The following is a 26136-nucleotide window of genomic DNA, read 5'->3' as shown; positions in this document are numbered from 1 at the left end:
TCTCTATTACAGGTCAGCGATCAATCACAGTGAGTTTAAAAGCATGATTTTAAGGTGGAAATTATTACCTACTGTTAATTTAATTGGGTAAATAAGTCCTTCTAGCAGCTCAGCTTACAAGATGGTATCAAAATGGCGGACTTAAAACTCAAATGCTGAGCCGAGCTACAGTAGGCAAAGATGTAAAATCTCTGCAGACTTCTGAAGGTGTACCAGTGGGCCTAGTATGTTAAGTTGATGACGTTTGTGTGGTGCACTTGAGAAAGTCTCAACGACGTCGTACTCACAGTGTATATGTTGGTATTTTAGTGCGAGGTGGAAATGCACAAGACAGCTCCTCCTCTAGGACATCATTAGCATAACATTTAGAGATGACCCCCTTCCCAAACTCCCAAAAGTAAGCCATTTTTAGCGCTTTGATCCACAATAGTTCCTACAAACAGTGAGGAAAACTGTTTGCGAGAACAAAATAATGCCTTCAGACAGTTTCCAGTGGGGGGTGGCCTCAAACCATGCGACGAGTCTCTGGATAAACCTTCTGTCACATACTTGTGGCGAGAGACGCTGCCATTTTAGCGTCGCATCCTCATTCATTAAAGGCGAGGCGCAGCCAAAAGTATCCACAGCTCGCTCTCTCTGTAGGCAACAAAGCCGTGGATCTACGCTTCGGGAACACTTGGTGCTCATGGTGTATTTGAGTTTAGATGCTTTATGGATAGAACATATCACGCAGGGAGGAGGATTTGGTTTGAGTTTGTTTGCGGGCGCAAGGTTGGTGCTGTTAATAGTTGATGCAGGTTCTCCTGCAAAAGCTATTAGGCTTTTCACTATAAAACCAGAGGAATTGACTGCTGAGATCGAGACTGAAGCGCAGGAGCTACGTATCTTTTTACAGTCCTCCAAACACGGGAGGCAGTTTCAATCCATCAAAAGTATGAGTACGGATTTATATGAGCTGGTGCACAGCATATTTCGAGGGAGGAGGGGTGGGCTATAAATTTAGTGTTCACAGGCAGTCCAAGCAACTGCACTAGTTCCCTTTCTGTATTCCTTTCAGCAAGGCCCTTTCTTTTTTTGTGTGCTTTTTGTGTGCTCTCGCATGTGTTGAACTCTGCACAGCTGGCCCATGGCAGTCTGGAAGACGTAGGGCTGTATCCACCATGTAATATTTGCTTATCGGCTCCACATTTGTGCCTGCCCACCCCCACCCCACCACCCCCCCCTTGCCCCACATGCCCAGCTTGGCTCGGTGGGAGGCTCTTGGTCAATGCCACCCTTTGTTGGCTCGCCCCCACAGATAGAGCGGTGAGATTGACAGGCCGTAAAACTCGGCGCGTCACCCTAACTTTGGCCTTGTTCAAGACTTGCTCTTCCGAAAGGCTCCTGCCAGTGCTCCAGTCTCCGTAGGGCCTGCGCGCACACACACACACACACACACACACACACACACAAAAACAACTAAACCTCAGGGTTGGGAAACTGGGAAGAATCCTGGGCAAGACAGTGCACATATGTGGAACACTCAGAAGAAAAAAAAAAGCCCTGGGGGTTAGTACCCCTCTGGTCACTGGGGTAGTGCCATCAAGGGTATAGCCTCTTGCCCTGTATTGTTCTATTTATGTATTTATTTATTAAGAAGTCATTGGTTTATGAAAAGTACACCTTGCTCAAGATGGACCCATATAACTTTTTTTAGTATCCCATTATATACACAATGGGATACTATGACCCTTAAAGGTTCATTTGCCTTGTTTTGATCTTGTTGAACCAAATGGGACAATACCATACCCGTTTTTTTCATTCGAACAACGTAGTGAAGAACCTGTGCCACGACCCCACGGACCAATCTTCCCGTGTGGCAAGAAATGAAGGAGGTTTGTCCTCTGGCCCCCAGATTACCTCACTGATAGATCCCCGACTAATGATGGATTCGGTATCGGTGTGTGGGAGCTCTTCTGGAACTTCTGGCTCTGTTCCTAGACTCTTTCGGACGGAGCTCTACGAGAAGCTTGTGCTCGGAAGGAGAACCCTGCCAGCAGTTCTTCCTTTTTTTCTTTTTTTTTTTTTTTCAATGGATGACTACACCTCAAACCGAAATGCAGACGCCTCTTCAGAAAGCACATTTAGAGAAACATAAGAATGCCTGTCGCTGACATTGCTTTATTGCTTTCTCTCTGTCTCTCTACTACACCCTTTCCCTCCCTCCCTCTCTCTATCTTGCTGTCTTTCTGTCATTCCTATTGTCCCTCCATTGTGGACATGGTTGTCTGTTGTTCTGCAAGGATAAAACAATAAGTAAGTATTGTTCCAAGAGCAGGGACACACTTGTGGCGTCTGATGGATTGGCGAACTGGACTATGATCTACTACCGCTCAATATGTTCTTAATCTGAATTATATGTTGTTTTTTTAGTAAAGTAGACAGTGGTTCTATAAAAAAAAAACCCAGATCCAGTGTGTTGCCAGGATATTCTCTATGTCGTGAAACAAGCAAAGAGTGTAGAAAGGAGTGGAACATACTGACGAGATATTAGTGGAACAAGTCCTGATACAGGGTAAAGAACTAAGCTGAAGCCAGTGCAGCCCTGCCTTGAAAGTGTGGGCTGTGTTGTGACCAGACTAGCCTTTCCCACCCGTGGTGTCTTTAAATAGGATTAGCAATCACTTAGCCTCTGTTTTCCCATCCCTTAGCCCCATTCGGGGTCACTGGTGCCTTGCGCCGGCCTTTGATCGCCGGGGCACGGTCACCTCTGGTCAGCGCACACAGTCCGAGGAGGACAACCAAGCGAAGCTGTGAAATTTGTCCCGGAGATGGGGCAACTTCTCTCTGCTTAAGCCCCCTCCCCAGTGCCTTTTCACTGCATCCTCTGAAGTGCACCACATGGGAAATGAAACCAGAACACCCCCCCCCTCAACCCCAACCCCAAATTCACCACCACTTTTCTTCAACACACAACACATACACACAAACATTTATAGGCTTTTTTCCCCAACCTATATCCCAAGCCTACAGTACAAAGTCCCTATTCTTGAAAGAACCAGCTACCCCTTAACCATCGCCATTATTTCCATACGGTCCTCTTTTTATTGCTCGCATTTGCATATATATTAAAGGAATATTGGTACTTTCGCTTTAGGGCGAAATGCACAGAGCACGCGCCGAGATTTCCCAGGGTTTCTGGGGGTCTTATACAAAGGCACCTGCCGGAGATACTTAGGCATGTTTTCTTTTTTCCAGCAAATGTCTTCTAGCTTTGGGAAGCACGCTTCAAAACAGGCACAACAACATCAACATCAACACCCCCGGATGTAAGACTTGACATACAACTCCTTATTGAGACCGATGTATGGACTTAATCAGACACGGGCAAAGCTTAATTTATCCATATCCGAAAGCCTTTGTGCTCCTTTCACGCAGATTTAACCTATAGGCCTAACGGATTATTTAATGGCGCCCCCGTTCGCGGGGAGAACACGTGAACGCGCGGCTAGACCCAGTGATGTGTTTATTTTCATTCATTTTGGAATCATTTACACGTAAAGAAAAACCAAATGCAGATAATTCCTCCAAAAGTCAGAACAAGTTATTAATTTAGACTTTAGAATTGTAGAAATTGCTCTTTGTATTTTAGTTTTTGTGACTGCCCACGTCACATTTAGTTGCAGTAGCATGCCTATATGATTTTTTTTAATAAATTGCAAGTAAACAAATGTTCAGATCTTGATTTTTTTTTTATCTTGCGACTTTTATCGTAGGGTAAAAAAAATCGATCAAACCCAGCATTTTACAACGTGTAGATCTTTCCATGGTCTTAGGATTTAATCTTCTATTAAATTAACAGTGGCATGAAAACACGGGGGACGAAATGAATGTCATGTAATAAATACAGAATTAATTGCAATAGAACCGCGCTAATGGCCTCGTCGTCCGCTGTTTAAATAAATAATATCAAGCGATTGGTGCCCGCTAATTATTTACGCGTTTAACGTACGAATGTGTTTGTGTTTGAATCTAGCCACCGTGCAGTGGTAGTAGACGATGCAGCTGATAGTAATTAAAAATATGGCACTCCCAATAAAGGCCGCTGAAATTGCCTCCACTAAAAAAATAAATAATAATAATTGTAGCCTCCCGGACTTTAGCCGCCTCCAATGCTCAAAACCAGTGGCACGTCACGGTATCAGACAGAACTGAAACAAATCATAGAATAGGCTAATTTGTTCAAATTGCAATTTGGCGAAGATGTGCGCCCTCCAAAATGTGTATTGATCCCACTCACAACGGCTTTAACAGCATCTAAGCCCTCACTTAGTTGATTAGTGTCATAATTAGATTTCTGGCAAGTCGTTAAAAGCTTATTTTTAGAAAGGCTGTGTACAATCAAAAGCCCGAGCACACTGTGGTTTTACTTTGGCTGTTGCTTGGTATTGGGGATAATTGGTTTATTGTGAGATATGTGGATTATACGCTGATTTTTAAATAATAATAATAATAATAATAATAATAATATCAAAAGTATATACAAATATAAAAGTCTTTTTACGGGGTCAGAAATGCAAGTGGTGCCGTGACGCCATGACGTCACCAGTACCGCCGCAGATTTATGAATTATTTACACAGTGTTTTGCGTAAAATATTTTAAAACATCTAAAACACAACAAACAGGACCAGTTCCTTTCACCATGAGTCGCCTATGTCCTGGTGCCCAGTGTTTATCGACAGCAACACAAGTAGAAGCTGAAAGGCGCAGTTATATATAAAACAAACAAACAAAAAACATCCTTGGAAAAAGTATTGTGTGAACTTTTAAACTTTTTAAACTTTTTTAAACGCATGGTTGGTTCATCAAAAGAGCTTTAACCACCAAATATATTTCGTATTTTTAAATGTCCACTAAATGAATGAATGAATAAATAAATAAATAAAATTACAATCTCGAAATTGCTGCGTTATCAAGAAACCTTTGAGTCAGAAATGACTAGGAATCCAATATATGGTCAAAGTTTATGATTAATATTAGAAACAGGCCTCCTGGAACTACAGTGAAGTGAGCGTGGTGTGTTCATAAGAAATACAATCCTCCATTGTTTTTCGAATATTACAAAATCCCCATAGTGTGGAAACTGACCTCACGGAGATGCATTTGGCAAAAAAACAATGCCATTGTTCATGAATTATGGCTCAAAATGTTTCAAATTAAATCGGACTTGCAGTTGTGTTACCATCAACTCGAAAAATAACTTAATTTCCTTCACTGATTTGGTTTTTATTTCAGCGTTTTGATTCATCGAAAAGTTTGAGCCTCATCCGATATATATTTCTATAAATAAACATGGCTTTAAAACAGCCCTGTGTAGAACTATGAATGTTTCTTGCCAAATTACACTTTTTTTTTTAATAATTTGGTTACTTCTTAAAACGTGGTATTTGATTTACCCCGGTTTTATTGCAAATATCTATTTATTTGCTTTAGTATGTTTAACATACTAAAAAGATGAAACATTTTAAACACTTTTGCACACGCCACGTTTTTAATCTGCTAAAGCCGCAAATGGCAGTAATAACAGTGTGACCTTTGTGGAGGACGCCTGGTTGATAATGAGCCCCTAAAGTTTTTTTGGATATTGACCCACCATAATTTTTGAATTACCCATTGACTCCATTGACTTCACATTTTGTTTGTTTTTACAAAGCCAAGGTCAGTGGACCGGCCTGGCATTTTCCACAGTCTTAGCACCAATGGCCAAACGCCATCTACCTTCCCACAATGGTGTGGTTGCTTTTGAGGGTGGCAATGTTCCACCAGGATCATGGACTTTGTTTTGACTGCCTTAAGGTGACCTTTTAACCTCCAGAGTGTTGTAGTGAGAGCAAGGCATCATTCCTCATCATGGCCACGCGGGAGAAGATGCTTCACGGAGGTAGGAGATATTTGTCGCACTGGGGTTTGCCGCTGGATAATGCGGTTTGTTTGAAGTCGTATATTTTCCGTTGTTTCGTGTAAAATCCGCCACATTTTTCACCGCTGTTACACGCGCCATAAACATCAGTAATAGCCTCGTGTATGGAATGGCGTCAACGATTGATCATTATCGCTGTCATATTGCTTTGGTCGATGCTATGATATTTGGGGTGAAAGGTCAGGGCTTAGAAAGACCACCTTTGATTTTGTGATTTCGTGATAACTGGGAGATTTGTGGGATGTGTAATTTGCCAAGATTCGGCGCGTGATCGCATAATACTGAGTAACGTTCTGCTATTATGACGTAATAATGCGCAATTATGCGTATTCGTAAGCTCCTTTATTTCGGTTCAGTGCTATTTTTTTTTTTCTGGGAGAACTCTGGTGTAAAATATAACAATTAGGTCACTAATTCATATTATAACGCAAAGACATATCATATAAAGTAAAATAATATAATATTAATTCATTGGAATTGTAGAATACGTTTTCTAATTATTAGAAAGATCGTGTGTGCGCACGCAGGCGCGCGTAGTGTGCGTTCTTGTGTGCCCACACTCTCTGCAAATGTGCCCAAAAAAATATATACCCACAATAAATAATAACTGGACACTAAAATTGTGTCTGACTTGTAAAAGAAAATGATGCAAGTTACTGTAACTCAGAAGAGTAGAATCAACCGTATGTAATAATTAATGTTAAACTGGGGTAACAACTTCCTCACACTGTTCAAAATATAATAAATTAATAACGGGCCTAAAGAGTATTTTTAGAACTCAACCATATGCACTGACTTTCTTGGTCATTTCATGTAGAAATTGATACTGTCTGCTACAAAAATAAATAAATAAATAAAATAAAAAAATAAATAAAAAGCCTTATTTATCTCTGAATTCTTACAATAAGCTACAATCTGGTATCAAAACGTGTTAAAATTACATACAATTAATAATACCATCAATGATGGTTTTAAATCACAACAATAATAACAATAATAATAAACAATGGCACATTCTACCTTTGTTTTTTATTATTTCAGACAACATAATCTCTAAACATATTAAAATCTTTGGCTTGAAGCGTTGGTTCAGTCGCGCGTGGGTAGATTGGTGAGATTTTCGAGTTTTAGGGACAGGGATATCACCAAAAAATAAAATAAAAATAATAATAATAATAATAATTAAAAAACAAACAAACAAACAAAACTACTTGGACGGTGGGATGATAACATCAGGGATGGAGTCATGGAGGAAGGAAGGGGGAGGAAGAGGGAAAGAAAGGATAAAAACGTCCAGGAAATTAAGGAGACGCACAAGTAAACAAGTAAACACCCCTCCCCCTACCTGAATTTAAATATATACATCTTACAGTTGTTCTAGGGTTATATAGAAATCTCCATAGTGTTCGTATTTAGATGCATGGCTGTATACTGTAGCCTAGAATAGAATTCTGTTTTTTTTGTTGTTGTTGTTGTTGTTGGTGCTATTTGTTTAAATAAAGTCTCTCCCGAAGATCAAAGGTAATTTCTCCTCTTGGAACGGTGGAAAGATGAAAAACGCAAAGCTCGCGTTGGATTAGCGTCTATAGCCTTCGTTTGTAGTCATGTATTTTTTTTAAAACAGGGAACAGAGAAAAAACGCAAGGCCCCGGGGTCACTCGCTATCCTCCTTTTCTTCTTGAACCGTAGTCGTGGAATGGTTGTAGAGTCCCTGGGCCATGAGCTGCAGCGCGAGGCCGTTTTTGAAGCCGCTGGCCTTTTTGATCTTGGCCCTTTTGTTCTGGAACCAGATCTTGATCTGGGACTCGTTGAGGTTGAGTTCCTGGGCCAGCGATTGCCGCCGCTGCTCCGTGATGTAGCGGTTGGCCTGGAACTCGGCCTTGAGTCTCTGCAGCTGCTCGGCCGTGAAGGCCGTCCGCGGCCGCTTGTCCTCCTTGTCACTCTTCTTCTTCTTCAGTTTGCGCGTCCTCGGGCCTGGTGTGGAGACAACAATAACACGCAGACATGAATATCAAGGAGCCCTGGTCAGGTACGATCATACACACACACACACACACACACCCATAAATAGCAAATATTTGACGCAAGCAGTCCACACCATCGCAAGCTCTTCTTTAAAAATGGCCGCGCCGTTCGTTAGAAAGTGTTTCTTCTTTAAAATCTAATGTAACAACTCGCAAAGTGTGTGTGGAGACCTGTAGACAACGTTGGCACCCCCCTGCTCAAAGAACATTGTTTTACAGCGGAATTGATGTTATTGTAATATCGGGTAAATAATACAAAGTAGAAGGCGAATGGCCCAAATATGCCATCCCTTTGGTGGAATTTCGAAATCTACATTTTCTGGAGAATTGTGAGAATTAGAGTTCAGCGGATAATTAGAAAATCAACATAAGGTGTCATTTGTCCAGGGGTTTTGCCAAGAACGTTAAAGAGTAAAACAGTAGAAACTGACCGAACTACATTCCACATTATCCACATTCATTAGCTTTTAAAAACACATCTAAGGGTTAATGATTCCCGGATTAAGACAAATGAGTAAACAACAACAACAACAACAAAGTTCTGATTTCTAATTAGGTGATGGAACATGTGTTTGTTTGTTTCTTTGTTTACTTCCTTAAAAGCCAAGACGCCAGATCTAATCGATTTAAAACGTACATTACGTGAATGTCCTAAATTCTGTAAATATTTAGCAACATTTTTGTATGACCACATATACGCCATATTTTGTATTTGTGTGTGTGTGTGTGTGTGTGTGTGCGTGTGTGTGTGTGTGTGGGCGTGTACAATATACTGCGCCATTTGGACAGTGCAAACAATACTACACACTTTTAAAATCCGTCATTTTAAACGTTGTTTACAATAAAGAATACAATAAATAACTATTCAATCTGTTCAGTGATCAATCTCTAAAATATTCAGATTATGGACGGGATGGGGATTCTAGAAGTGGTTTATAATTATGTACAATGTTATATATTTGCGATCAGTGTGTAATTCTCAAAAGCGCATTTTCATTATTAGTTTTAACCTTGCTTTTATATCAAAAGTGTGTCTCTTAATTTGGGTTTAATCCATATACCAGTAAATCCAGAGTCCAGTGTAAAATACGTGAAAACGTGAACGTAAACGGGCTGTCGTTGATTTATTGTTTATTTGGAAGCAGAACAACGAAAGAAACATCGGTGAGTTTTACATTCCATTTACAACATTGAAATGTTAAATAAATTAATGTTTAAAGGAGCCTAGTTACATATTTGACCAGAACTTAGGCTGTACTCTCTGGTTTTGTAGCTTTAGCGTCTCTTGTTTTTTTAAGAGCAAAATAATCAGGAAAAAAAAAATAATCTAAAAACTTTTCTGAAATTCAGCTGCACGACTATTTATTTTATTATTTATAAATATATAAATACACACATACTTCGTTTTCTTCATGTCCCCTGTGTGTCATTTTAGGCCGCTGTACATTATAGCAGAGTGTGTAGAAGTTGACTCATTGGGAAAAGTGTTTGTCGTGCATTTTTCCAGACACACATGCTGTAACTTAGCCCTGATGTTGTACTACACGCATGTTGTCACAGTCAAAATATCAGATCTCTTTCGTAGCAGATTTGTCAAAGGTCATTTACATCAGTTCTGTGCAGAGAAGGTCTTCAGCGTTTGCTGGTATTTCAGTAACGTGGTGTGGAATATTTATTACTCATAAAGATGTAACTAAAACGTAAATAAATACATAATAAATTGGTCATAAATAATCAACTGCATACATTAGCACTTTGGCTGATAATACCCTAATAGCACATTGCAACTAAACGAGTCTCTGATGGAAACAAACATGTTCTCAGCAGGGAATGTGATTCTAAAACGAGGGAAAACACATCACACACCCAGGCACTGTTTTTTAATCCGGTGAGCATTCGAGATAACCCCGAAGAATTATTATCTTTAGCCCGTGTGAATAGCAGGCATCCAGCAGAGCTTGAACGTAGGCCTCAAATCCCCGGACTTTCCTTATAAATCCCAACCGCCGAGCTCCGCCAGAGCCTCTGCTCGCCACCTGATGTAAGAACGGAGCTCTTTTTTTGTGCTCAGCCCATTTCAAATCCCATAACAATAGCCTGGCATTCACGCTCCAGAAGTTCCGATCTGCCCCCCACCCCCAACACACATACACACACACACACACCAAATATGCATCCTGTGCAGGACGATAAATAAATAAATAAATGTACGTGTAAAAACAATTACCGTTCCCATATATTGGCTTGAAGGAGGTTATAGCCCTGCACTCATTTGCATACTTCTCGATTTCAGAAGCGTACACGTGCGAGCCGTCTTCTTGTAAATCTTCCCATCAGTGTCAACGTCAAAGCGAACTGTGTCAACACGTCACGCGCACTTTCTTGGGCAGTTGCATATATTGTCAACAGACAAAAATGCTAGCACACGCTGAGGTGTACATGAAAGCTAATCATCTGGATATCAATAAAGTCTTAAAACATACACCCCTGGTGATATTATTCATGATTTATCGTGATTAGCAAAGAGCTTTTCCAAATATCACTGTGAATACAATGGGCAAGCTAGCCGTGAACCATGCTAATCAACAGTTGATTACTTTTGGCGGTTTTTCCAATACACAATGAGCCTCGCGTAAACTGAGCCCCAATCTGCCTTTGCCACTTAGCAGTGGAGAGCACAGCTCTGAAGAACCACCTTCTTGATATTTAAAGGATATCCACAGCCCTGGACCGCACGCGCTACTTAAATGCAAAGCTCAGTCCAAGCCAAAACACTGCTGTTGTGTCTGTTCATTAAAAAAAGACAAAAAACAAACAAACAAACAAAAACAATCCATTCTACGAATATTTTCTGCCGAACTAAAAAAGTAGCACCCAGCCACCTTCAAAATAAACACGCCTCAAGGAATACAACACACCTGTTATTTCATTTTACAACGTGTAACATCACAATTGCTCAGCGTGTATTCCTCGTTATGACGAGGTTAACAGCCATAAACGTTATTAGCCTGTATGAAGGATACAGAGAGGAATGGGAATATTTCTAAAATCAACATCCAAAATAATATTATTGGTAACAAAACAATAACTATTTGATTTTAGTAAACAAGATGAGTAACAGGATTTAAAAATCCGAAAACGAATTAACAGTCACTGTTTACATTATAATTCTATATCTGTTGTTGTTGTTGTTGTTATAAGTAGTAGTATTGTCATTCCTACTGTGGTCATGTTGAAACTGAAACAAATATTATATGTATTATTTTTACTGTTAATGTGATTCATTATAATATTAAAATGATTAAGGTCTTTGTAAGATGTGAACTATAAACAAAGCTGAGTAAAGATGTAGAATGTCCATATATGCGTTTGTTTCTCTACGCATCCACCTGTGCGGTGTGTAAAAGCGCGTTCTGTTGACTTTCTCAATACAGATCCTCTTTAGCCTACAGCCACCTGTATTTTCAGCATGTTGCATTTTTGTTGTTTAATTGATGACTTTAAAAATAAACACATAACGAGACGTGAAAAAGTGCGCAGTTATAGTTTTTTTTATTGACTTCCTTTTTGTTAACGACAACAATGAATCGTTACGAAAAAAAACGATTATGTTCATTTTGGGCCAAAATGAAAAAACATTGGCCCAGGTGTGTCCAAACATCTGTATACGACTGTGTCCAAATATGTGTTTAAATATATGTATCGCTATGCCGACCTTATTATAATTAGTTTTTATTTTTTTTCTGTAATGGTGGCTATTTGTGTGTATGAATGTGTATCTGTCTGGAGGCTTTAATAACTTTTACTATGATTATTGAAACTGTGTAAAAGTTTTAATTTAAAAATCTGTATAATTTGTTTTATAACTATAATATTTGACATGTTTAATATCAAAATAAATTTGACAGGGGTGAAATACCAGATATATATATATATATATATATATATATATATATATATATATATATATATATATATATATATATATATATATATTTAATATCTGTTTTGTTTCTTTATTTCTGTAAGTTGCAACAACTAATGCTAATGCTAATAATGCAACATGCAGTATTTACAACACTTAGACTCCACCTCAGAAAAGCCGATTGAGTAAAAGATGTGTAAGGTCAATATACAGGTAAATGAATGAATGATTGTTGATAATAATATTGATGTATTTCTGTTGAAGTTGCAACAACCAATATCGCTTATACTGCTATCGTTAAAAACGTAGGATGTCTTATTTAATATATAAGGAATATACGTTTTAACCACACAAGTTACGATCATTACTATTGTTATTATTAGTTATAATAGTTATTACCACTAATATTTTGTGGTTTATTATTACTGTTGTTATTGTATGATTCGTAATGTTTTACTTTAGAGAAATTGGAGTGTATGGCTATCTATCTATCTATCTATCTATCTATCTATCTATCTATCTGTCTATCTGTCTATCTATCTATCTATCTGAAGTCCAGAGTTGAGACACCAGGTCTTACCGGATGACGGTCTGTCCGAGTATCTCGTGCAGTAAACCCACGCGGGCCACAGTAACGGCTGCGATTCCTTCGTTGGTGTCGCGTTCCCGTTCCCGTTCACCTCCTGTATGGGCGCGTGCTCTCCGTACCTGCCCGCAGTGCCCGCATTCGCCTCCGTGCTCAATTTGGCAGAAGACGTCTTGGAAGAAGGCGACGAGGACGACGGAGAAGACGAAGACGACGATGAAGACGACGACGACGACGAGGAGGAGGACGACGACGTGCAGTCGCTGGCGTCGTGTCGTCGCGGCAGCGGGTTGACGTTCTCCCGCGCCGCCAGCTCGCGCCTGCAGCCGAAGTCGGGCCGCAGGATGTTGTCGATGAAGAAGTTGGTGGTCCGGTGGAGCTGCTGCTGCTGCGCTGCATTGTGGGGCTGCACCGGCGCCTCGCGCTCCGAGTCGCGCGCGCTCTGCTCCTTCGGCTCGTCCATCGCGCGCGATCCACGCGATTCAGACGGTCAGAAAGCGAGGAATTCCACTTGTTGCCGAGAACTTGTTTTCTTGTTGTTGTTGTTGTCGTTGTTGTTGTTGTTGACGTCGTCGTTGTTTGGTTTGTTGTTTATCGATCCAGGTGACGACGGGAAGAACATCAAGAAGAAGAACAACAAACGTTTCGCTATGTTATGAATATGATCTTGAAGGAACGTCGTCATAAAGGTGTATGGAAATACCTTTACATAAACACGAGTGTCACACCATGGGGCGTGCTTCACGCGCGCGCGCTATTACCGTTATTCACGCTTGTAACTAATCGCTGTTTTCCCTTCTCTGAGAGTTTGGAGAATATGTCCATGAACGTGTAGGACAGGCACGAGCGTCACGGGAAGAGCTTCGCGCGCGCAGACCGTTAGTCCCGTTCTTCTTCACGCAGTCACATCGCGCACTGCTCCGCCGTTGCTGGCTCGCGCGCCCCGTGTGACAGTTCTCTTTCTCTCTCTCTCTCTCTCTCTCTCTCTCTCTCTCTCTCTCTCTCTCTCTCTCTCTCTATTCTCTTTCCCCCTCCCTCTCTCTCCCGTTCTTCCTAAACTCTTTCTAAATCCGCCTACTTCTTTTTTCTCTTACCCCCCCTCTTTTTTTAACTTCCCTCAACCGGAAGCACGTGAGTGAGACGCACGTGCGGCGGACCAATGGGAGAGGAGCACCGTCTCCGTCGCGAGAAAGAAGCGGCCAATCGGATTTGCACATTGTCTTTTTCTTTTTTTCTTTTCTTTTTTTGATGATGTTTGGGTATGAAAATAAAGGAGGGATGGGGGATGAGTGAATGATTCAGATGGAGAGAGAGAGAGAGAGAGAGAGAGGTTATTAAGGAGGATAGGGAGCGGAGAGCATAACATAAGCTTCTGATCAAGGGGTTGTTATTAGGGCTACATTTTTTATCTAGAACCAGTTTTTTTCTTTTTCTTTTTTTTTTTTTTTTTTACAGTTTTACATTTTTATTATAGATTTATTTTTGTTACGAATTTTCATGTTATTACCAAATGTTTCGTTCATCTGAACACATTATTCAATTTTTTAAAAAGACGTATTACAGTTAAGTAATAATTAGCGTAAATTAGTGATTGTTACCGCAAGTGGATTTTATACGTTCTTAGTTATTTTGTTACAGTTGTTTTTACCACTGTTTAAATTTTATTTGCCATATTTTTCACCGTTTTTATGATATGTTTTATCTGTATTGCTATTAATGTTACATTTGTTTAAATTATTAACAGTAGTAATAGTAGAAAGATTTTCCCTTTCTTTTGTAGTATTCAAATTATAATTGTCACTTTTATTCTTCATTTATTAATTTCATTTCCTGTCATAATAACAATGTTACAGTTCTGCTATTAATCATTTTACTGCTTTTTCTACCATTATAACTGTTTATTTTGTTACTATTATTTAGATTGTTTTACAGTTCTCAGAATACACTCACTTCGTTTTTGTTGTTGTTGTAAACATTACTTATTATTGTTAGGAACGGTTTTACGAGTGTGTTATAACTAGTTCGTCTACTGCTTCTTTTAAAGTAACAAATACTACTATTACTACTACTACTACCACTACATTTAGGGACTGTCACTGCTACAATATCATCATTCTCGATGATCCCAGAGCAAGAGGCTTCTGCGGTTCTGTTTACTCTTGCTGTTCATTTAACTTTCTCTTTCACCACAAAGCTGCGTGTAGACTTCTGTAGAAGGCGGTTTAATTCTTAAAGAAGTGAATAATATATATTTTTTATCTTCCATATTGGATTGTAAATTATTTCACTATAATTTGCGTGACAGGGATAAATCAGTCCGAGCTCAATTTGCGTTTCTATTTATTTATTTATTTATTTATTGGGCGTGTTTTTCTAATCCTGCAATTCTGCCAAGGATTGGATATTATCTATCTATCTATCTATCTATCTATCTATCTATCTATCTATAATTACATCACCTAATACATTCGCAATAGTTCAAATAAAAAAAAACTATTTGTAGTGTTACTAAAGCGAAAACACACATCTTACGATAGCTAACTAGATAGCTAAATAGATAGATAGATAGGTAGATAAATAAATAGATAGATTGATGAATGCGTAAATAAAGACGGAGTGAAAAGAAAATACTGAATGTAGCGTAATTTTTCACGAGACTACAAACTTTTCTTGCTCGCCTGTGAAATCTTCACTGCATTGCCTCGAGCTTTATTATTATTATTATTATTATTATTATTATTATTATTATTACAGTTGTTATTGTTATTTAATAATAATAATAATAATAATAATAATAATAATTAGCTTTAATAATGACACTAATAATAATAATAATAAAAGCACTAATGAGGCCGCGTTCAGCGGGCAGGGTTTCGTTCAAAAGCAGCAAGACCTCTAGGTCAGGTCCATGCGCGCGCTCACGCCTTGCCGCCCGTTCTTATCTGGAAAAGAGCTCCACCCGCCCGCTCGCGCGCCGCTGTATAACGTATATAGGGGTTTAATTAGCGCGCGCCAACGAGCGACGGGGCCGCTTTATCAGCGGCCTACCAAGCCGCGCGCACTGAATAAATAAATAAATAAATAAATGCGTAAATATATAAATAAATATATAAACAGGAGCCACCGGAGACACCATTTACGGGAATGACTTTATTGACGAGCTCGCGGCGGTGATTCATTAACGGCCCTGGCCGTAATAGGATGATGGATGACGGAGAGCGCGAGGCCAGTTATTGAATAAAAAAAAAAACCCTACAAGCCTCGCTCTAAAAATGGTGTGAGGAAGAAAGAAAAAAGAGAAAAAAGAAAGAAAACAAAGATAAAATGCGTACAATTCTTATTGTTGTTTTCATTTATTATTATTATTATTGTCGTTGTTGATGTTTTCTGCATTTTAGATTTGCGTGCGCACCTCTGCTCCAATGAGGTGTCGTTTTTAAATTTCTAAGTGGAACACACTCCGGCGGATTTTTATATACACCCCCGTGTGTGTGTGTGTGTGTGTGTGTGTGTGTGTATGTGTGTATGTGTTTCTGTACTGAACAGACGGAATAAATCACGCACGTCACACTTCCCGTGTAGGTGTTAGAAGCTTCCTTTTTTAATATTTTTCAGCTCTGAAAATAAACGGAAATTGTGGCCTAAAAGGTAAAGGTTACATTCACTAAGAAGATCCTCAATCAATAAAATAAGTCCTCAGTCAGGGGGCTGAAACTCTCCCAATGACTGTGTGGCCCTCTTACATTTTACCATCAACATTGAAAGTGTGTGTGTGTTTGTGTGTGTGTGTGTGTGTGTGTGTGTGTGTGTGTGTGTGTGTGTGTGTGTGTGTGTGTGTGTGTGTGTGTGTGTGTTTGGGCAAATTCTGTTTACACACTCACGACTTCCTTATGGGGACAAAAATAATGCCCCTATACAATACGTCATTGTATTATAGTGAAGACGTGTTAAACGTACGATAAAAGTGAGGTCAGAATTAGGTTTAGGGTTAGACTCAGGATTAAGTTTAAGTTCAGAGTTAAGGTTAAGTTTAGGCCAGTAGTAGATTTAAGGTTAAAGGGTAAGTTTCTAAAAAACGAATGGCTGTCTATGTAACATCCCCTGAACCCGCGTGTGTATGTGTGTGTTCAACGATAATGAGGTTGTGCTGGGGATTTCTGTCACACTTATCTGTGCATGTTTTTTCCAAATATAACTTCGCCTTTTTTCAGCTGATTATGAAAGAGTTAAAAAAAAAAGTCATAACTGGACCATTCCTGATGAAAAGTCTCTGGCAGATTTCAGGTTTAATACAGTCATCATTAAGGAACGTCCATAAGTAATTCCTTCTCAGTGAATCAACAACTAAAATAATAATAAAAAACATGGGTCTGAAAGGATGTGTAACTGAGAAAGGAAATAAAATAAAGACGTTTCCCCCCTTTTAAAGAACAATGGACTGGCCGCCCCAGAGCCCGGGAATGAACATCGCTGGATACGTCTGGACTGTACTTAGATCAATAGACCCTGAGCATGTTTTCTGTTTGGACAATGATACATCTCTAAAATACATAGTTTCGCTTTGTTTTTTCAGCACCATAAGCTGCAGTCACTGCTGAAGTCAAGTCCAGTTCTTACAAGATTCAACGGTCAGTATCTTTTCAGAAGTTTCACTCACAGTTCTGGGAATCTGGGAATTTTAGGCTCAGCTCTACAATCTAAAAGCGATCCTTTCGCTTGGAGCAGCGCGAGCCCACTACATCATGTGATGGCAGTCTTTCAGCTGGAGATGAATCACCTGCCCCTCAGACGTTACGGAGAAAAATAATCTAAATGGTGAGGAATATAATAAAATATAATGCAGTGTTAATTCAGATATTTACAATGCACCGCAACCTGCTGAAGTCAGCGGGCACCTGAATCTAAACGTCAATAAGGAAACCTACAACGGTTTCTAAAAAATATGGTACTTACAAGCCCTCACACATCCTTCAAAATTATTGGCTGTTGTCGGGAACGAGCTCGCGCGACACGCTGACTCACCTGTTATTTATATTTATAAGCCATGCATTTTATTCACGTCAATAGGAGGGAATATGGCAGTTGGAAACAAGTGATATGTATGCACACACGTTTTACGTACCTTTGGACGTAATATTACAAAGAGTACGAATGTGGGAGTTTAGCTGTAAACACGGAAAATTAAAAATAAATAAGTGAATAAAAATAGAAGCGGTCAAATAGACCAACGGCTAGCAAATGATGTACATTTCTTAATTTTTATTGTTTTCAAATCGTTTAGAGATTTTTACCAAGTGGCACCTGTTTCAGTTCAACGTAATGGCGAAATATGTCGACGCGTTTTGCTGCACAATAACTTAGATTTTTTAATTGTATGTTTGAAAATGTGTTATAATTTGAGCCTACAGCTTACAGTTATTATTTGTGTGTTTATTTATATTGCTTTAAAAAAACTTAAGCTTTTGGCAAACACACGTCAGACACAGGCACAGACTCTAAACACTTACTCGATTGGTCAGAAATTCTCCGAAAAATGTTTAATACATTTGTAAGAATATTGTTAAAAAAAAAATATCAAGCTTACTTAGCATTGTGACGTAGCCTATTAGCGGCACGTGCCTGCAATGAAGGTCCTCTGATGTGGCTTGTAAAGCCGTTATATAGCGCCCAGAGACACAACTGTAATGTCACACATGCGCCTCCTTGCGGATTTACTGGAAATTACATCTGATAACAAGGTAATGGATGCTAAAAATAAGTCACGAACGGAAGAATGTGGTAAAAAGTCTCCTAGATGCAACTGGTCAGTTTTGCCTACACAGTAAATTATGATTATTGACTTGAATACGTCATAATCTGCGATTTGTGACGTTTACAGACACATATCAACTTCATATATCCATATATTACATTTTTACTCATTTAAAATGTAGATTTTGTGAGGTTTAGCAATTGGCCAAATTAAGGACTGAAGAAGTTTTATTGTAGCGACAGAAGTAGGGCACCATTCTTTTTGTGTGCCTTGGACGCCACCTTATGGTCATTTTGAAGAAGATTGCTCTAAAATTTAGACCATCTCAAAAACTGATGTTGAGAATGATCCACCACCCAAATTACACCAGCCCTGTGGTGGTCTTCTGGGGGTCAAGAGCATTGAAGAACAGGGTGAAAATAGGCTAACACTGTTGAATAAATTTGAATAGAGTGGTGTTTATAAAGTGAACGGGGCTCATGTCTCCAGCAATTGTCAGTCAGATACCACTCTTTCCCCTCGAGTCATATGTCCTTAAAATCCATTCCCCAGACTGCCCAAGTTAGCGGTTAGCATTAGTTTTAGACCACAAGATTTTACTGAGAAAGTTAACCTTATCCCTAACATGAGCTTTTTAAAAGTTTAAAATATGATTACTAGATACAGAGAAGGTGGGAGCCTTAACAACCATGTGAGACCTGGCATCCCACAGAAAACTCTCCCCTTCAGATAAACAGCAATTCAAGCTTTCATCTCTGAGAGAGAGGAGAATATCCAGCACCAATCACCACTAGAGGGAACTATACTACAATCCCGGAGTCTTTGGATAGACCTTATATATCAGACTCAATTCCACCACTAGAGGGAGCTATAGCACTGTCCTCGAGTCTGGGGATAGGCCCCATATTTCAGACCATATTCCACCACTAGAGAGAGCTAGAAAACTGTCACCTAGTCTGGGAAATAGACCTTATAGCCAGTCCAACCACCAGATGGAGTCATAGACCTGCCCCCCCTCTCCCCCGTCTCTGTACAGGCCCTCTGTTAGTCCCAACTCCACCACCAGAGGGAGGCATAGAGTGGTCTCTTAGGGACCATGGGTAATCAGGTTCACCTGTTCCAGGGACTAATTCTGGAGAGGTTGTTGTTGGCCCAGTGGTCTGTTTGGCTAGTTCTCACGTCTGTTGGAACGCCTCGTTCTCTTGAGAAACATCTGGGACGTCCAGTTCCTGCTGTGTAAGTGTTTAAGAAGATAACTGAATTATATCAGAGAGGTGGGGGGCTGGTAGAAAAGTTATAGGGCAATAAGGGAAGGTCATTCCATGGCCATGGCTGTTAACACTGTTCAGACGTTTGGAGAGGGGATCCCTTGTTGGAGCTTAAGAAATTAGGGGGACATGTAAAATATTTTTGGAAATATAAGATAAGGACAAAATAATAGGAAGTAGTCGTTTACCGATATGGAATTAAGAGTTTTTGATATTTGGGTGGACGTTTCTGTCTCATAGTCTTGCTTTGACATGATTCTACCAATAGATGGCACTATTATTCCATGGTGGAACAGAGACATATTTTTCATCTCATTTCAGCTCTTCATGATACATCTGTGACCTGCTTTGGTCAAATGCCTCGTGCCGCTATGACCACAGCCCAGAAACACACAGACGCAGCATTCACCTGGTTTTATTACCCGTTTCAAAATGAAAACGTACTCAGAATCCTTCTAGTTCTCTGGTCTTTTACCCAACGCACAGTTAATGGCAGTGTAACATGCTGCAAATGACGCAGTCCATCACCGGTCTGTGATCATGCTTTTTTTGAGGCTCTCTGATCTTTCTGGAGCTTCTGTATAGAAACATGTCCACAGATGCCATCACGGTTCGTACTGAAGAACCTACATTTGTTTTATTCCAGCTGGGAACAAACATCTCTGGTTCTTTAACCAATATTTAGGTTGATATCCAGGTTTTATCGTGTTACTTTAGAGGTTTAAACAAATGATGTAATGCTGCCATTTCTACCATTTTGTAGCTAAATTTAAGGGTTACATTTAGGACTGAAATTGTTATGCTGGGTTGCCAGAAATTCACCTAAACATCCACAAACATATTTAGTACACAATATGTGAGTGTCAATAATATTTAGTACACATTTAGTGCACTCATTCCTACCATTTTCTAATTTTAGCTCAGCTCAGCTCAGTCTTCCCTATTCCACTCTTTCTGTAAAAATATTCAGCATCACAAGTAGGTGGCAGCAAATACAAAGCCTTTTCCTAGCATGTGCTTTTCTGTGTCTACTGCAGTCAGTCTACTCTTCTAGCACAGAGAACCTGGGAAAAAAGCATGGCCTTCCAATTTACAGACACTTCAGAAGTGTAGAAAGAATGGAAGGCAGTTGGAAGGGGGTCCAGTCCTGATAAGATCTCTGTCTAGTCAAGCTCTTCCTACTGTACACAATGAGATCTACTCTAGAGTCAATGAACCACTCTACTCCCTCTGGCTTATCACTGAGAGAGAGGGAGGGAGGGAGGGAAGATCAGATAGAGGCATATTAACACATCCTGCGGAACAACAGAATGGACAAGAATGGAAGAGAAAGGTCTTCGTTGACCAGTTGAAGGACACCGTCCTAAGTATGGGATTTGTTGGTGTTTATATTTAAACAAAGACCAGTGTTGGTTGGGTGGTGTAAATTTGTGGCCTTGGGGGTCTGGGTGTGAACCCTGTCTCTGGTTACTGCCTGTGTGAAACTGTGGTGAACCCACATCTAAAACTGTAAGCAGCCATTCCAGGGAGTAGTTGGTGGATAGGTGCCCTGCTTAAGGATGTTTCAACTGTGGATGTTGATGAAGGAGAAAGTGCCATTCCTCCACTCCATTTCTTCCTGCCAGTCCTGGAGATAGACTCCGTGACCTTCCAGACCCAAGTCGTCTTTTCAACCTTTAGGGCATTGCTGCGGGGTTCGGTCGGGAAGGGAATGCGGCGTAAAACCCGTTCCAAGTGTGAAGATCATCAGCCAAATTTGCAGTTGATCCCATGTGCCGGCACTTCACAGTGACAATGATAATGTTTGAAAAACCCTTGCCCATTGGCACTCACCCACTATAATGTCCAATCCATATGAAACAATCCAGGTCCATGGACTTCCATTCAAGGTTAAGGCTGGCTTGCCTTTTCCTGAAGGTGTTTACACATGTCGGAGGTGTATTTGGTAGTAGGCCCCCTATTGTATTTCTGCAGTAACAGCTTTGACTGTTCTGGAAAGCCTTTCCACTAGTTATGAGGATTTGATTGCACTGAGTCACATATTGGCTGCCGATGTTGGGCGATTAGTTCTGGATCAAAAACACGACCCCAAAAATCATCCCAAAGCCAGTGAAGGAGGCGGGGGCCTCTTACCCTTGGTATTCACACTTGGTATCATTCTTAATCTCGTGAAATATGAGCATTTCATTTGACTGGTCAATGCCTTTCTAAAGAGATTAGACAAACTGAGTGTGCAATTGAACACCTGGATCCAGAATATAATGGAGTAGGACTCCAAAAAAGTGGTCTATGCAAATAAACAGGTTCCAATATATGAATGTGGACACTCAGATCCAGTTCATATACTGACAAAATCTGTTGAAATTTAGAGTCAAGAAATGTTCCTCCGTTACTTTTAACCACTGAACCCCTCACAGCACCACCACCATGAAGTCGCACCCTCCCCCATTCGGCAAATCCACACCAATCCCTCAAACTCAGTTCTGTTCCCATTTCGGCCCTGAGAGCCAGCATTTAGTCCTGTTTTCCGGCCTTTCCCTCACTCCCAGGAGCCGGTGTGTTGAAGGATAATGTGTTTGGAGAAATGCGAAGTGGCCAAGGTCCATCCATCACCGTGCTGCAGTGTACAGCTCAAGTCATGTGATCCCTGTCCTGGTCCAGTAGAGCTGCTCAGGAGACGTTTGGCTGGAGACAGTGAGGAACTGAATTTTCATCTATGGAACACACTTTATTCATTTAAAGTATTCATGTGTGTGTGAGTACACCCACGCACATGTGTGGACAGGTCACACATTCTTAAGTCTTCACACACTTTAAGCATAATAAGCAACTTAGAAGCACATTATACTGTCTCGCTATAGTGAATCCATGCCCTATTTCTATCCTGCAGGTTTTCTGAAATTCTGTCCTGTCCAAAAGTGGAAAAGAAGCAGTACTGGACTACCACAGTCCAGAAATATATTGAGTGGACTGTTCTATGCTCAGCAGTGACACTAATGCCATGGTGGGAGCTGGTTAGAATATAGCTGGGTTTTATATTGTGTTTACTCACTAGGCAGTTCATTATTGCATAGTTTAACTAGTGTTTATACATTTTTGAAAGCAGCCAGAAAAGATCCCCCATGAGCCATACAGTCATAATGGCAGCCTAATGGCTGTGTGACGCTCCCGCCGCCCACCTCTGTTTCCATGGCAACTGCCACCAAGAGCTGCTCCTGCAAGATCAGTGCGATGCCCATGCCACCACCAACCCTTCTGTCATGTTGTTCTGGTAGGCGAGGACCTGGCTGGACGCTTTTAAAGAAAAGATGACAGAGAGTAAAGTCAGAGGCCGGAGGGTCTCCGGTTTGTACGGCAGCCCGGTATTTAACCAGGGGGAAGGGGGAAGTCTCATACCGACTCTGTGATTGGGGGCTTTTAACCTGTGTAGATTGGGTAGTGAATGCATGGAATAAAGCACAAACGCTAGCGTTAGAATTAGGTTTAAGGCTAAGTTGAAGTCATTAGGGTAGGGGAAGGTTTAGGATTAGAATCAGGCAGAAGTTTCAAGGCTGAGTTTTCACACTGGGTTGCCAGATATTCACTCAGGAAGATCCACAAATATAATTAACCCACATTTTTATGGGTTTAATGGGTGGAGTGCTCTCTCCAGGTTGGAAGTGAGATCCTGCCTCAAGTGGAGGAGTTTAAATACCTCGGGGTCTTGTTCACGAGTGAGGGAAAGATGGAGCGTGAGATTGACAGGCGGATCGGTGCAGCGTCAGCAGTAATGCGGGCTCTGTACCGGTCCGTTGTGGTGAAGAGAGAGCTGAGCAAAGCTCTCGATTTACCGTTCAATCTACGTCCCGACCCTCACCTATGGTCACGAGCTTTGGATAGTGACAGAAAGAACGAGATCGCGGGTACAAGCGACTGAAATTAGTTTTCTCTGCAGGATGTCTGGACTCTCCCTTAGAGACAGGGTTAGGAGCTCGGACGTCCGGGAGAGACTCGGAGTGGAGCCGCTGCTCCTCCACATCGAGAGGAGCCAGTTGAGGTGGTTCAGATGCCCCCTGGATGCCTTCCTGGTGAGGTGTTCCGGGCATGTCCAACGGGGAGGAGGCCCCGGGGCAGACCAAGAACACGCTGGAGAGACTATATGTCTCGACTGGCCTGGGAACGCCTCGGTATACCCCCGGAGGAGCTGGAAGCAGTGGTTGGGGAGAGGGAGGTCTGGGTTTCTTTGCTCTGACTGCTTCCCCCACGACCCGGACTCGGATAAGCGGTGGAAAATGGATGGATGGATTTATGGGTAACTACTTTTTATGAAGTACACATTGTATGTCACTGACAGGTTACAGCACTGTGTCTGTAGCATATATCAAATTTGGAGTGACCTCTGGATTGGAGGTCAGTTTATGAGGGCACTGTAATTACAAATCTTAAAAAATCATAATGTAAAAATGTTAGAAATTCCTGGAGTGCTATTTTTAGTCCCTCGGCAGCACTGTTATGATCCCTTTGTCTGAATAAGTAATAACCCGCCTCTCCGAATATGATTTACAGACCGTTTGAGAATAAGTGGAAGTCTTGTTGTACATCGGAAGTTTGTTGGAGATCCCTCGGGATCGGAGCATGACCTCAGACGACGCCTTCATCTGCTCTTCCAAAATAAAGAGCGGATATTGAGAATATTTGCAGGGCGGATCGGAGTGTTTATTGTTGTAGATGGGCCACTGTGTGTGTTTCTGAGCTGTCCCGTGTGTGTGTGAGAGAGGTGGGTTTATAGGGCGAGAGGAAATTCTTTTGTGGGGCTTGTTTGTGTTCTGGATGATGTTTTCATTGAGGCCTGATTTTCAAATGGAGCTGCATGGGGATCCGAGTCTGAGTCCGTCTGCTGCTCGCATTGTTGCAGAAAGCAGCCTACACACCTTTTATGAAATGCACAGATGTGCAGTGGTCCACGGGGGGCCTGAATATGTTTTTAATGTATGTGAATGTTCCGGTTTTACTCTCCAGCAGTTTACATGGTGATAGGAATTTCATAGTTCATACTTTGAAGGATTATGTGGGAACCCAGGGATTCTGGGAACCTGGATTTGTCCACACCACTGCCCTCACCCCCCCTCACCCCTCACCCCTCACCCCCGCCCTAACTCCTGAACATTTTATACTATTCAAAATATACACATCTAATATTTTCATTTTATACAATTATTACATGCTTGTAATCCATTTATTACACACCAATAAGCCAAATAGTTTCTATTTTACTAGCTTCCAGTTACTTGTTTATTTAATAATAGTGTGTATCTATCTGAGAGTGTTAATGCGAGTAACAGCACTCCAGTTACCCAATCAGGTAACAGTAATGCAGCTCGAATACAGGTTTAGCCAAAGAATTGAATTAAACCCCTGACCGCACTGGCTCTAAACAGCATGATGTGTCGCTGTAGCAACCACAGTCGATGTTTACTTTTTTGCGCTCATTTAGAAACACACATTTTGTACCTCAGAACCCACAAATAAGAATATAATCGACATATGGACTAAGTTTATTATTTTTTTTCTGATTAAACACAACCGAGGTCATCACTGACCTCACAGACACACAGCGCCCCCAACAGGGTAGAAAGCCTTGTGCATCATTTCTACAGTTATATGAGAGAACTTGTGCAGGGTGAAGATGCTCGCACAGGGACTCCCCTATCAGTAAACACAATACAGGACCTGAAAATAAATAAATAAATAAATAAATAAATAAATAAGGTGCAAAGTCAATTTCCATTGCACTGGCAGTGTGTCCAGTAGGGGTTTCTTAGAAGTTTGAGTACACACTTTGTTCAGTGGCCAACGTATTTTCCGTCTATTTTCCATCTATTTTCCATCTATTTTACACTCATTGTGATGTCATAACTCATTTTTAGTAGAGTTGAAACATCTGTGCTTTTCACAATAGTCCAATTATATATTGTACACCAAACATGAAGCTGGGATTTAGAGCCAAATTGCTGCTAATGCCTACAGTTATTATTATAATTAGTGTAGTACACAACTGAAAAGGTACGTGTTAAAGGCTGGTAAAGGGTTTTTACTGCTCCCAGAACAGAGTGTAATGGGCTTGTTCAGGTGTGTGGACCTGAGGAATGCGTGTGAATCCTTCTTTCCAAAGAAAACACATCGACCCTCTGGAATTCCAGCAGTTCCTCGCCTCCACATTCCTGCCTCGCAGTGTGATGATACACCTCCATCATCTTCACCGTCGTCTTCATGCTGGAGGTGGATTTTGCAAAGATAGCCGGAACATTCCGCTCTGCTCTTTCTTTTTTCCCATAACGTGTTCCTTGTGTCAGCCCCTGGAGCTGGGAAGAACGGATACGGAGAGGGAGAGAGTGGTGGAATGGAGGGAGGCAGATTTCAGTTGTTCCTGAGGAAAAGTTCAAATCAGTTTAACTGTGATTTTTATTCACCCTCTCTTTGTCTCTCTCTCTGATTCTCTCTCTCTGTCTCTCTCTCTCTGTCACTCTCTTTCTCTGTTTTTTTTTCTCTCTCTCTTTCTGTCTCTGTTTCTCACCCTCTCTCTCTCTCCCTCTTTCTCTCTCTCTCTCTCTCTCTCTCTCTCTCTCTCTCTCTTTCTGTCTC

General features: G+C 40.8%; 1 protein-coding gene and 1 long non-coding RNA gene across 2 annotated transcripts in view; one reads left to right on the top strand and one right to left on the bottom strand.

The window, feature by feature from the left end:
• Window positions 1–7029: 7029 nt before the first annotated feature.
• en1b (engrailed homeobox 1b) lies at window positions 7030–13383 on the bottom strand. Its single transcript, XM_066661755.1, has 2 exons — window positions 12490–13383; window positions 7030–7934 (listed from the first exon to the last, which is right to left on the bottom strand). The coding sequence occupies exons 1-2, from the start codon at window positions 12956–12958 to the stop codon at window positions 7615–7617; spliced, it is 789 nt and encodes a 262-aa protein (XP_066517852.1). The 5' UTR covers window positions 12959–13383; the 3' UTR covers window positions 7030–7614.
• Window positions 13384–19380: 5997 nt separating this feature from the next.
• The window catches only part of LOC136687369 (uncharacterized), a 36208-nt gene continuing 29452 nt past the window's right edge, over window positions 19381–26136 (top strand). Inside the window, exon 1 of the long non-coding RNA XR_010800444.1 lies at window positions 19381–19483. This is a non-coding gene — a long non-coding RNA (uncharacterized lncRNA). The remainder of the gene's footprint in view (window positions 19484–26136) is intronic.

This window comes from Hoplias malabaricus, chromosome 2 (genome assembly GCF_029633855.1).
Source record: "Hoplias malabaricus isolate fHopMal1 chromosome 2, fHopMal1.hap1, whole genome shotgun sequence".
Taxonomy (NCBI): Eukaryota; Metazoa; Chordata; class Actinopteri; order Characiformes; family Erythrinidae; genus Hoplias; species Hoplias malabaricus.
The sequence above is the reverse complement of the archived record's forward strand: the minus strand, read 5'-3'. Positions and strand labels throughout refer to the sequence as shown.